The 12,306-nt window shown below is 57.6% G+C and overlaps 2 protein-coding genes across 2 annotated transcripts; one reads left to right on the top strand and one right to left on the bottom strand.

Annotated features, from left to right (window-relative positions):
• Nucleotides 1-42: 42 nt before the first annotated feature.
• Nucleotides 43-6,796, bottom strand: SRPRA (SRP receptor subunit alpha). The gene is made up of 14 exons (XM_058041209.1): nucleotides 6,646-6,796; nucleotides 5,967-6,050; nucleotides 4,997-5,160; nucleotides 4,740-4,900; nucleotides 4,465-4,618; nucleotides 3,862-4,012; nucleotides 3,593-3,699; nucleotides 3,284-3,402; nucleotides 2,931-3,017; nucleotides 2,668-2,840; nucleotides 2,374-2,587; nucleotides 2,134-2,297; nucleotides 1,281-1,379; nucleotides 43-1,060 (listed from the first exon to the last, which is right to left on the bottom strand). The coding sequence occupies exons 1-14, from the start codon at nucleotides 6,763-6,765 to the stop codon at nucleotides 932-934; spliced, it is 1,926 nt and encodes a 641-aa protein (XP_057897192.1). The 5' UTR covers nucleotides 6,766-6,796; the 3' UTR covers nucleotides 43-931.
• Nucleotides 6,797-6,921: 125 nt separating this feature from the next.
• FOXRED1 (FAD dependent oxidoreductase domain containing 1) lies at nucleotides 6,922-10,875 on the top strand. Its single transcript, XM_058041129.1, has 10 exons — nucleotides 6,922-7,075; nucleotides 8,005-8,249; nucleotides 8,367-8,477; nucleotides 8,555-8,673; nucleotides 8,759-8,853; nucleotides 9,022-9,123; nucleotides 9,201-9,268; nucleotides 9,350-9,498; nucleotides 10,212-10,341; nucleotides 10,422-10,875. Exons 1-10 carry the CDS (start codon nucleotides 6,922-6,924, stop codon nucleotides 10,779-10,781), a joined length of 1,533 nt encoding a protein of 510 aa, XP_057897112.1. The 3' UTR covers nucleotides 10,782-10,875.
• The last annotated feature ends 1,431 nt before the right edge of the window (nucleotides 10,876-12,306 follow it).

The raw sequence follows: 12,306 nt of genomic DNA on the forward strand, positions 1-12,306 counted from the left end.
CCCAAACCCAGTAGGAAACAGGTCCTGGCTGGAGGCAAGTTATTTATACACAGAGAACAAATTATGAAGTTTATTTTATATAAATTATGTCTCTTAGCAGACAGCATTCAATTTATTGCACTATAGCACATCTGCAATACAGAGCTACAAGACATTGTCAGAGGTTTGTATTATCAGTGTAGCACTTCCGACCGGGATCAAGAGGCACTCGGAGCGGGGAGAAAGGGTGCAGGAAAGCAGCAAGCAGCCACCATTCTCTTCCAGTATTAATGTGGTTTGGTGTTTTTTTTTTCCTTTTTACTAGCAAATAACGCCAAGACCAGCGGGCAGGAGCCAGGCAGGGCACGCTGCCTTCCACCTCTGGACCTGGCTGCTGCAGCTCTCCAGCTCCTGCCCAAATACGTGGTGTCTGGGGACCCTGCTTCAGAGTCCGGGTGAGGACAAATAGGGGGGACTTTAAGGCAATTTAGCATGTCCCCTCCAGCCCAGCACAGGCCATCACTTTTTTTGGTTTATCAGCTTCGGTGGAGCTGCCACAAACAGCAGCGTTAACAGCCAGATCTAATACTGCCCCTAAGCCCAAGTCCCTCCTGTCTCCTCCCTAAGCTGGTCTAAAAATCAAAAGCAGCTCAATAAAAAGCCTTCAAACCCACCAAAAAGCACAGCAGATCCTGGCACCACCCACCTTCCCTCGTGCAGCACGAACAATACAAAGCTCTGGATTCAGCCTCCCCGCAAGGGAGCCTGCGTCACTGGACACAGAATGGAGGAACCCAGAGAAGGGCTTTTTCTGGATAAAAGTGGGTTTATCCAAAAAAAGTACTCCTCATGCTGCCATTCCTCCATTCTGTTCTGCACTACACGGGAAAGACTAGTTGGTGACAGGGTAAAGCAGGTTCTTCTGGGACATCTGCACACAGCGATTTGGTGTTTAGGCCTTCATGAGCGCTGCGACCACGGCCTTGGCGTTAAGGCTTCGCAGATCACAGTAGGTTTGTCCGGTACCAACGAAAACGATGGGCTTGCTCGTGATGTAGGTCATGGAGATGGCAGCACCCACCTGCCGGGGACAAGCAGCACCATGAAATCCATTGCTCCCCCTCAGGGAGCTCGTCATTTATTCATTCATCCCCCATGAGTGGAAACGAGACTTCTATATTTGGTTCAATGGCTTAAACACAAGGAGAAAGTGCAGGAGTGCCCTGTGTTTGACAGTTCCCATCTCTCCCCTCCAGTCACTGTCAGGACTCTGTGCAGAATCCCCTCAGCAGCCTCCTTACCTTGTCATCAATGGTATCAAACTTGGTGAGGACGATGCCATCGATGAGCCGCGGTGTCTGGGCCATGGAGTGATCAGCCAGGGCCTTGTTGAACTTGACCTGAGGGAGAAAAAGGATCTGAGAAATGTGTTTGTGGTGCTGCCACCATCCAATTCTCTGGTAAAACCTACAGAAATGGCTTCTTTTCCCTCTTCGTCTGTCGGAACTCAGTACATCCCTCTGGGTGTCCAGAGTTGCCAGGACCTCTGCCAGGGGGCTCAGAGACCCTGGCACACAGCCCAGAACACCTGTGGGTTTGATTTTAACCCATGGAGCAAACTACCAGCTTTGCATAAAGACCTGAAAGCCACAGAAGTTTAAGTAGTGTAATAATAAAATTATCACTAGGTGAAAAAGTAGATTTTAGGGGTTTTAGAATAGGGGTTTCAGAGACAAGATGGAGGGACTTGGGCATCTCCAGCCTTTCTTCTGCTGCTTTCTTCTCTACCTGCATCTTCTGCTGTGATGTTGGCACTTACAGATTGGTCTAGAGTAGAAACTCACTGTCTAACATAGGTGATAAGTATTGGAAAGCAATTGTAAGCATTGTATACATAGTTTATAGTATAAAGAGATAACACCACCACGGGGGCAGTCAGAGTGCCTGTCTGTCCTGCTGAGCAGGCCTCGGCTAGACAAGAGAAAACTTTTTATAGATAAGATACAATAAACAACTCTCAGACTGAGAACTGAAGAACTCCTACTCATTCTTCAAACACATGGGCCGAAACAGAGACTTTGCACGCATCTCAGGGCTGCAATAAACTGCAACCTTCCGAGATTCATCCCTCAATAGCAAAGCCTCCACACTCACCAGCTGATCCACAGCCTCATTTCCCACCAGCGCTTCCCCAACAAACAGGACCAGGTCGGGAGCGTTGACAGCGATGAGTTTGGCCAGCGCAGTCATCAGGGGCGCGTTGTCCTGCATGCGTCCCGCCGTGTCCACCAGCACCACGTCAAAGCCCTGGTTGCGAGCTGGGGCCGCAAGGAGGCAGCGTGAAGGACGGCCCTGCCTCAGGACGGCACCCCTCACCCCCAGCTCTGCACGTACCGTAGGAGATGGCCTCCATGGCGATGCCCGCCGCGTCCTTGCCGTAGCCCTTCTCGTAGAGCTGCACCATGGTGCGCCCGCCGTGGCTCTCCGGAGGGTGCAGCGCGTTGAGGCGGCGCGTGTGGGTGCGCAGCTGCTCCACCGCTCCCGCGCGGAACGTGTCGCACGCCGCTATCAGGACGCTGAAGCCGTTCTCGATGAGCCAGAACGAGATCTGCAGCAGGCAGCACATCAGAAAAGCAGCTACACAGCCTGACTCCATCACCCCACCTGTGAGCCAGGGTGCTGTCCCACCTTGGCCAGGTTGGTGGATTTCCCGACGCCGTTGACACCGCAGAAGGTGATGACGTAGGGCCGGCGATGGCGCTGCGCGTCCATGACATCGCGGAGGACGTCCACGCGGCGCTGGGGCTGCAGGATCTGCACCAGGGCCTCCTGCAGCGCCTGCTTCACCGTCGAGGTCACCGCTGGGAAAAGGGGGTGCAAAGAGGACGTGTCACACGTGGGGAATACTCCTGAGCTCCAAACCACACACTGGATGCCACACGGACACTTACTGGTGAACGTCCCCATCACCTTCCCTTCCAGTTTCTTGGCCACTGATTCACAGAGCTGCACTGCAATCTCAGCTGCCACGTTTTTAGCTTTGAGAAAGACAGAACAGGGAGTCAGTGCTGCTGAGAATGTTATGTACATCCCACATTGGTGTCAAGGGAAGGATTCCCACCAGACCTGACTGCTGCCCCCCTTTTTGCTGCACTCTCAAGGGCTTCTCTAGGGTCAGACAGGAACCCACCACAGCTCCTGTGGGCAAGAATATCCCAAACCACGGGCACGACCCACACCAGGGCCCACCCAACAGAGCACAGGGAACTGCCACTAATCCCTCACACCATGGATCCAGATGTACCAATCAAGTGATCCTTCATCTTCTCCAGCACAGGGTCCATGTCCCCTCTGGTCAAGCTCTTGGAACCCACCAGGCCCTTCAGCATGCCAAACATGCCCCCCAGGCCACCCTTCTTCACACTGTGGGGAAGCAGAAGAGTTACACTGAGGTTTGAAAATTATCATCTGCAAAGGTCAGATGCAGAAGGGCTTGCCCTGAGAGGAATAACACACCAGTCTGTGCTTCCTGCATTACTGGTTAGACTGGAACAGGAGTTACAGGAGAGAAATCAAGAACCATGTGACAAGCAAGGGCTGTGGGAGCCTCTACCTGGGTTTTGAAGGGTTCTGGACAACTTTCTCCTCTTCAGCTTCATCATCACTCTCATACTCCAGGTCATAGAGGCGGCCAGGCTCCCGATTTTTGTCCCCCAGGGCCTGCAAAGAGAACAAGCAGCTTTATGGGCTGAGTGCCACAATCCTTATTTCATGTTTCTTCATGACCCCTCCTCATCCAGGCACAGAGACTGGGCTGGGTTCATAATGCCCAGCTGATCCCAGAGAATGCACAACAGCAAACAGAGCCTGACTTTTCCTTACCATATCAGGGTCAAACTCCTCCACAGGACAAGCCTCGGCACTGCCGTTGGTAGCAGAATTACTGTAATCAAGTACTTTGGCATTAGAGTTCCCCAGATCCCACACCCGGGGCTTCTTCCCCTTCTCCTTCTGTGCGTCGGGCTTTGGAGATCTGGTGGCACAAAGACAGAAACACATTGTGTGCAGTGCAGGGAAGCAGCAGCAGCCATCACCTCCTTAGGAGGTGTGAAAAATAAAAGCCTGGATTACCCAAAAAGGCAGAAATTCATCAATCTGCTCCCCAGAGTTGATTTACCTGAACTTTAACCCCATATGGCACCACTTCCCCTCAAACCAGGTATCAATGCACTAATGCTGTCTGCTTGCTAAAGACAGGTCTGGACTTCTCCCAGGGTTTCTGCATCTCCCAGCAAAGAAAATCAGGTTCTATTACCCCTCCAGGACACCCAGGTGTCTTCTCTCAAATTTTTCAGCAAGGAGGGAAATCAGGAAAATAAGGTCCAGGAAAGTGAGGTCTGGCTTCCAGGGTTCACCAAAAGGAGAAGAGATTCAGCCATGGCCTGGTTCAAACATAGGCAGACTGACCATGCTCTCATCACCCACCTGGACTTCTCCCCAGCTTTCATGTGTCTCCTGAAGAATTCCTCCCGGTTCTTCTGCAGGATTTCATCCTTGGTCAGTTCCTCCTTTTCCCCTGCTGCTGAGAGCTGCTTGTCACCCGCAGATGCTTTACTGGGTGCTGCCACAGCTTCAGTTCCTGACAAGAAGAGCCCCAACACAAGCTCAGTCCAGCTCCAAGCAGATTGGGAAAGCACAGCCTGCAACACATTGCTCTGGAATATTTATTTCCCTCCCATTTATCTTCCCCATCAACTCACCATCCTTTTTGGAACCTTTGTTCTTCTTGTTCTTGACCTTCTCCTTTGGTTTCTCCCCTCGGGTTTCAATCATACACTTGACAGTCTTCTGGGATTTCAGAGACTGCTCAAACGTCTTCATTACCGTGGGAGCTCGGACTTTGCTGCTCTCCTCTGCATCCCTGCAGGGAGGTGACCCATTAGCCTGGATTTCAGCTCTTCCCCCGCTCCCATCTCTGCTCAAAACACAGATTTAAGGCAAAACCCAAGCTCTGTACCGGAGGAGGCGCATGAAGTCATCTTTAAAGTCAAAGGTGCCATTTAGGAGGCCCAGGGCTCCTTTCTGCTGGAACTCATTGCGGTACTTGTCCCTGAACTCCTTATGGACGTCGTCTATCAACTTGTCCACGTAGGTTAGAGTCAGGATCTTCTGGAAGCCCACCTGCCAAGGAGCATGGCCAACAGACACTGCACTTCCAGCTCATTCAACAGCAGCAAGCAAGCAAAAACCTCTCTGTTTAATTCAGAGTTCTTTAACTTGGGCAAGCTTCAGCCTGCACTTTCTGCTCCACCTTTCCAAGCTTTTAAAATTCCCCCCAAAAAGGTGAAAAACAGCCCAGAGCTTTGCTTCAACAGGTGACTCTAACACACAGAGGCTGTCTTATGGCAACGTGGACACGTAGGGCAAGGGCAGAAAACCTTTAGCTTATCTGTGGGCCAACAGGAAAGGTAGTATGGATTTATGGAGATAAGGTGCCAGGCAACAAAAAAAGATAGTGTTAAATGCGCCATAAAGTGAAGGGAATAACACATTTCTGGCTTTTTTTCAGTAGCTGTGGCCAAAGTAAAGTTTTACAAGGCTGCAGTTTCTATTTGAGGTTTGATTAGTTTTAATCCTGCTGCAGATGATTAAAATAAGCTGCTACTGCAGTGGCATTCAGCTGACAGACACCCAAGTCCCCCCTCTGTGGGAAGCCTGGCTACAGTAGGGTCACTGCTCAACATCCCCCTGAATCACTCATCACAGCCCCTCACTCCCCAAAAATCCCAGAGACAGAGGAGCCAAAGCACTCTGGGAGCCGATATCCAGCCCTAGGCAGTGCAAACAGCTGCTTGCTCAAACCTCAGCACAGCGGGAACTGTTCCCCCTCTTTTCTGGGGCAATCCCCTTCATTCAGGTTTGGGGGCACATGGGGGGCTGGAGGGACCCTCCTGCCACCAGAGGGGTGCCTGGAGGGGGTCACTTACCACAAACACCAGCTCAAACTGGTTGTCCAGTTTGTACTTAAGCGTGAGGGCTTCATGGGTGAAGGAGTTGTTGCCGCCTCTCTCCTGGGGGAGAGGAGCTGTCAGAATGGGCGTGCCAGCAGCACCCACCATCCCCTCACCCCTGTCATTCCCCTCTCCCCACCATCATCCCTGTCACGCCCCTTTCCCAAAGCAGTCCAGCATCCCTCACACATGACCCCATAGGGTGGTCGCGGCCCCTGTGCCCCGTCCCAGGCGGGTGGTCCCATCCAGGTCTGTCGCCTCCCCAAAGTAAAGGCCCCATCCACACCCCCCAAATGGGTGACCCCACACCCGTCCCGACTCCCAGAGCTGGCCGTGCCTGTGTGTCCCCTCCAACAAGTGGTCCCACCTGTGTGCCACCTCTCCCACTCCCTGTTCGTGCCCGTGCTTCCCCCGCCCCACGCAGGCGGTCCCGGTCCCCATTCCCCGCCAGCTCCGTGGCTCAGCTGATGTCCCTTCCCAGGCAGACGGGCCCATCCCGCCTCCCCGCCATGTCTGTAGCTTCCCCTCTCTCCTCCCGAGGCAGACGGGTCCCACCGCCCCCCTCCCTCACGGCAGCCGGGCGCTCCCTCGCCCCCCTCGCCAGGTATGTGACCCCCACCCAACCCTGCTCCCCCGGCAGCCGGCCCCGCCCGACCTGCAGGAGGACGGAGCGGATGAGGGCGTTGACGGGGGCGGTGGCGGCGGGCCCGCGCACGCCCTGGAAGCACCAGAGGACGAGGCCGCCCTTGCTGAAGATGGTGAAGAAGTCGAGCATGGCGGCGGCGCCGGGCCCGGCGGGGCGCACACGTCGCTCTGCCCCGCGCTTCCGCCGGAAGCCCCGCCCACCCGCGCCATTGGCGGGACGGCGGCGGGCGGGGGCGGAGCCAAGGCCCCCTCCAGTGGGCGGGGTCACAGGGAAGGGGGCGGGGCCATGCTGCGGTGGGGGCGCGCTCTGCGCGCGCGGGGGGCGGGGGGGTTTGTGGGGGGGACCCCGGAACCGGGGGGGGTCCCGGTATGGGCCCCGGTATGGGGCCCGGGCCGCCCCCTCCGCACCGCGGCTCCGCTCAGCTCCGACTTCTTCCGCGGTGAGAGCCCGAGGGGTCCCCGGCACCGCACCGGGGATTTGGCGGACACGAGGGGAAGGACACGGGAAGAGTGGAGGGGGTGTCTGGGTGTGGATAAGGGGAATGGGGAGGGGGGCAGGTAAATTGGGGTGTCCCAGGGAACGTAGGGTTGCTGGGGTATGTGAGGATATACGGCGGGATTGCTGGGTGCGCTGGAAATGGGGGGAGATGGAAATGGGGAGCTGGGAACGGGGAGCACTGGGAATGGGGAGAGCTAGTAATAGGGGGGAGCTGGGAATGGGGGGAGCTGGGAATTGGGGAGAACTGGGAATAGGGGGGGTGGGAATGGGGAGCTGGAAATTGGGGGCCCTGGGAATGGAGGGAGCTGGGAGTTAGGGGCGCTGGGAATGGGGGGGAACGGGGAAAGAGGGGCGCTGGGAATGGGGGGCGCTGGGAAAGGGGGGCGCTGGGAATGGGAGGAGCTGGGAATGGAAGGGAGCTGGGAATGGGGGGCGCTGGGAATGGGGTCGCTGGGAATGGGGTCGCTGGGGTGGTTGCGGTCCGTATGGGAGCGTGCCAGAGGGGCCTGGGGCGATCCCTGGGGGCTGCGGGGATGGCAGGGGACACTGCTGGGGCTGGGGAGAGTTGGGCGGCCGGGGGTCTCAGAGGGGACGGGGGGTTCCGCCCGGCCCAGGGGACACTGGAGGGGGTCCCAAGGATGGTGGAGGTCTCGGGTGATTCCCAGAGCGGACTGTGGACTCCCAGCGGGAGGCACTGGTGTCATTCCAGGTCACTGGAAGCGTTCTGGTGGTTCACAGAGCGTTCGGGGCGTTTTCCTGGTCACCCGGGGGGAGCCTGAGGGCTATCCTGGGAATGTCCCCGGGGGGGGCAGAGGTACCGGGGCTGCCGGCCGTGCCCCCTCAGGCTCGGCAGCCCCCGCTCCGCCGCAGAGCTGGGGCAGACCCTGGAGCGCATGGCGCAGACCCTGCGGGACCAGCTGCCGGCCTCAGGGAGCGGCGGGCGCGGCTGGGTCCCCCCGGGCACCCACCCCGACCCCCGGCCCCCCGACGAGGCCGACGTGGTGGTGGTGGGCGGCGGCGTGGTGGGCTGGTCCGTGGCCTACTGGCTGAAGGTGCTGGAGGGCTGGCGGCGGCGGCACGGCATGAGGGTGCTGGTGGTGGAGCGGGACCCCACGGTGAGACACCCCGCCCAGGGCAGGCTGTGGGCCTGGGCACCCCCTGAACCCCTTCTGTTCTGCGGATTCGGAGCCTTCGGTATCAGTATGAGTGCCTTTGGGTATTTATATCTTCAGTATTCCAGAGCCTCCACAGTGCTGTCGGCGGGGGGGATCCGGCAGCAGTTTTCCCTCCCGGAAAATATCCAAATGTCCCGATTCTCTGCCAGCTTCCTCCGCAACATCAATGTACGTGGGGTTAGATGGGCCGGGGGTAATTTGGGGAGTCCAGCCCCGCTCACTGTGGTCCCCCCATCTCCTTACAGGAGTACCTTGGGGTGCCGAATGAGCCGCCCATTGACATCCAGTTCCGCCCTGGGGGGTACCTGTTCCTCGCATCCCCCCAGAACGCTGCTGCCCTGGAGGCTGCCGTGCAGCTGCAGAGGTGGGGGACACACGGGACCCTCCCAGGGGGGGTTTCAGGGGCTGGGGTTCATCCTGACCTCCCTCCACATGTTGGCCATCTCCAGGGATGAAGGGGCACAGGTGACCTTGCTGTCCCCCACCCAGCTGAAGGAGAAATACCCCTGGATGAACACGGAGGATGTGGCTGTGGCATCCTATGGTATGTGGGAGGATGGGGGAGGGCATGGAGACTCCCCTCAACATCCTTCCTCATCCTCCTGATGCATCCTTCATCCTGGCTGTATTTATAGAAGGGGAGGTCCAGCCCCCCCAGTGCATGTATTGGGGGGGGTCACACAGGAGTTTCCCCTCGTGTTTCCCTGCCCAGGTCTGGAGGATGAGGGCTGGTTCGACCCCTGGACCCTCCTCAACGCTTTCCGGCGCAAAGCCACGTCCCTGGGAGTGCAGAGCTGCTCCGGGGAGGTGCGAGGTGAGGGATGGGGGTGCACAGCGAGGCTTCCCCCCTGCCACCCCCAGGAGCCCCCACCTGACCCCAAAACCCTCCAGCTTTTGTCACCTCGACCAACTACATGATGGCGTCAGCGCCGCCGTCTGCGCGCATCAAATACGTCCACGTGAGTGTGTGCGTGCCCCCCCGGCTCCCCAGAGTGCCTGTGACCCCCCTGCAGCCCTGACCCCCCGTCTGTGCCCCCCAGGTGCACATGCCAGACAGCCTGGAGTACCAGCCCGTGGCCTGTGCCATCGTGGTCAATGCTGCGGGTGCCTGGGCGGGGAAGCTGCTGGAGGCAGAGGGGCTGCCCCGGGGGCTGTGCCAGCCCGCCCTGCCCATCCAGCCCAGGAAGAGGTACTGGGGCTCACAGTGGGACAGCCGGGCAGCTCCTGGGCTCAGAGTGGGGGCGCACCCTATAAACTCCTTTATCAGTGGGGTGATGCCCTTGCTGCTGTTTTGGGGGGTACTTTAGTACTGTGTCATGGGGGAGCACCTCAGCACTTTTATACTGGGGGGTGTCATCCTGGCATCCTCTGTCTTTGAGGGGGTGACATGAATCCTTAGGTGCTATTTTGGGGGATCACAGAATGGGACACACATCCCAGCACCCACCACCCTCTGGGGGGATGTTGAGCTTCCTCAGTTTGTTATTTGGAAGTGGGGTCTTGCATCCTGGAGCTCCCATTATTCCTCAAGTGCCCCCAGCCCCACTGTCCCCGTTATGTCCCCATACTCCCAATCCCAGGGTCCCCATTATCCCCCTCAGTGTCACCTATTGCCTCCCCAGCTCTAGTACCCACAGTATTCTCCCAGTATTCCCAATACTCCCATTATTCCCCCAGTGTCCCCATTACCTTGCCAGTGCCCCCAGCCCTATTATCCCCATTACCCCCACAGTACTTCAGTTATCCCCCCAGTGCCCACAGCCCCTCCAGTGTGCCTAAGAGTGACAGGACCTCCTCAATGTTATTTTATTGGGGAGGACAAACATCTCCACATCCCAGCCCCGCTGCACCATACTGGGGGGCAAGAGGAGCACCTCTCACACTCTGTTTGGGGTTCCCCAGGTATGTGTTCACCTGGCACTGCCCCAATGGCCCTGGCCTCTCCTGCCCCTTCCTCATCGACACCTCTGGTGCTTATTTCCGTCCGGATGGCGCTGCTGGGAACTACCTGGGCGGGATGAGCCCCCCCGAGGTGAGCCCCTGGGGTCCCCTCAGATCAGATCCCTCACCCCCCTATTCCTTATCAGACACCCCCAGCTTATCCTTTTCCAGGAGGAAGAGCCGGATCCCAGCGATCTCTCGGTGGATCACGATTATTTCCAGGAGCAGATCTGGCCCCGGCTGGCTCGGCGTGTCCCAGCCTTTGAATCCCTGAAGGTCAGGGGCTCTTGGGCAGGGTACTACGACTACAACACCTTCGACCAGAACCCGGTGCTGGGCCCGCACCCCCGGCTGGAGAACCTGTTCTCAGCTGCGGGCTTCAGTGGGCACGGGCTGCAGCACGCGCCGGCCGCGGGCAGGGCCCTGGCCGAGCTGCTGCTCCGGGGCCGCTACGAGACCCTGGACCTGCGCAGGCTGGGCTGGGACAGGCTGCTGGATGGGGAGCCCCTGCAGGAGCTCGGCGTGGTCTGATGGGGGCGGGGAGGGGGGAACTGAGGCACGGCCCTGGACCCCCTCCCCAGGCCAGAGGTGGTGTCCTGTAGGAATAAAATGGATGTATGGATGATGAGTGTGCTGGAGAATTAATGGGGTCCGTGCCTGTCATGCTCCCTCCACCGGGGCTACCAGGATCCTCCCGGTATCCTCAGTTCCAGTGTCCCCATTGACACCTTCCACAACTACAGTGTCCCCACTACACTCCATTCCATCCCAGTACCCCCATTATGTTCCCGCACCTGCAGTCCCCAGGATCTCACAGTATTACCTGTTGCCTCCCCAGTTCCCACTAATCCCAGTATCCTCTCAGTGTCCCATTGCCCCAGTGCTCCCATCATCCCCATTATCTGGTGCTCCAGTCCCCTCCAGCCCCAGTACCCCCATTACGTCCCTATCCTCCAGATCCAGTGTCCATGTTATTCCCCCAGTGTCCCTCGCTGTCCCCACAGTGTCCCCTCTAACCCCCATTTCCCCCACTGTGGTATTCACATTCTCTGAATAGAGAGACATAATTCCCTCTCCCAGGATTTTTCCTGGGGAAGGCAGTGAGAGAGAAGAAGGAAAACAATTATCTCTACTTGCTGCTCCTGTTTGGCACACGTGGAATGCGTTATGAAGATTGTTTACCAGGAGTGATTTGTTAATTGGACCAGTGATGGTTGTTTGGACTGATTGACCGATTGGGTCAAAGTGGTGTTGTGACTGTCTGGAAAGGGTCACAGGTTTTTCTTTAGTGTAGTTTAGCACAGAATATAGTACAGTATATAATGTAATATATTATAGGTTAATAAAGCTTCTCTTCAGCCTTCTGAATCTTGGAGTCAGAGCACAATATTCCCCAGGTGGGTGACACCTGCATCCATACCCCCAGTGCTTCCATCATGATCCAGTGCCCTCAGTATTCCCCCAGTGCCTCCAGCCCCAGTATCAGTATTTCCACTACCCTGCAGTGTCCCCATCTCCAGTGCCCCCAGTATCCCCTCATTATCTGCCCCAGTGCCCCCAGCCCCCAGTGTTCCCACAGTGCCCCAGCCCCAGTATGCCCATTCATTCCCCCGGTATCCCCAGTATCCCCCCAGTGTTCCCAGTGCCCCAGCCCCAGTACACCCATCCCCACGGATATCCCCAGTATCCCCCCAGTGTTCCCAGTGTCCCAGCCCCAGTATGCCCATTCATTCCCCCGGTATCCCCAGTATTCCCCCAGTGTTCCCAGTGCCCCAGTACACCCCTCCCCACGGATATCCCCAGTATCCCCACCCACAGTGTTTCCAGTGCCCCCGGCCCCAGTATGCCCATTCCCCCCGATATCCCAGGTATCCCCCAGTGTTCCAGTCTCCCCCCCAGTGCCCCAGCTCCAGTACTCCCATTCTCCCCAGTATCTCCCCAGAGTTCCCAATATCCCCACAGTGCCCCAGCCCCAATATGCCCATTCCCACTGGTCTCCCCACAGCCTTCCGAGTATTCCCCCCGGTATGCCCAGTATCCCCCCAGTGTCCCCAGT

This window comes from Melospiza georgiana, chromosome 27, assembly GCF_028018845.1.
Source record: "Melospiza georgiana isolate bMelGeo1 chromosome 27, bMelGeo1.pri, whole genome shotgun sequence".
In the NCBI taxonomy this organism is placed as follows: domain Eukaryota; kingdom Metazoa; phylum Chordata; class Aves; order Passeriformes; family Passerellidae; genus Melospiza; species Melospiza georgiana.

Coding starts and splice junctions, on each gene's coding strand:
- FOXRED1 (XM_058041129.1), top strand. CDS start 6,922: ATGCTGCGGTGGGGGCGCGCTCTGCGCGCGCGGGGGGCGGGGGGGTTT. Junction 8,854..9,021: donor TGTGGCTGTGGCATCCTATG/GTATGTGGGAGG, acceptor TTCCCTGCCCAG/GTCTGGAGGATGAGGGCTGG. Junction 9,269..9,349: donor CGCGCATCAAATACGTCCAC/GTGAGTGTGTGC, acceptor TGTGCCCCCCAG/GTGCACATGCCAGACAGCCT.
- SRPRA (XM_058041209.1), bottom strand. CDS start 6,765: ATGCTCGACTTCTTCACCATCTTCAGCAAGGGCGGCCTCGTCCTCTGG. Junction 3,018..3,283: donor GATGAAGGATCACTTGATTG/GTACATCTGGAT, acceptor TCTTTCTCAAAG/CTAAAAACGTGGCAGCTGAG. Junction 2,298..2,373: donor CATGGAGGCCATCTCCTACG/GTACGTGCAGAG, acceptor TTGCGGCCCCAG/CTCGCAACCAGGGCTTTGAC.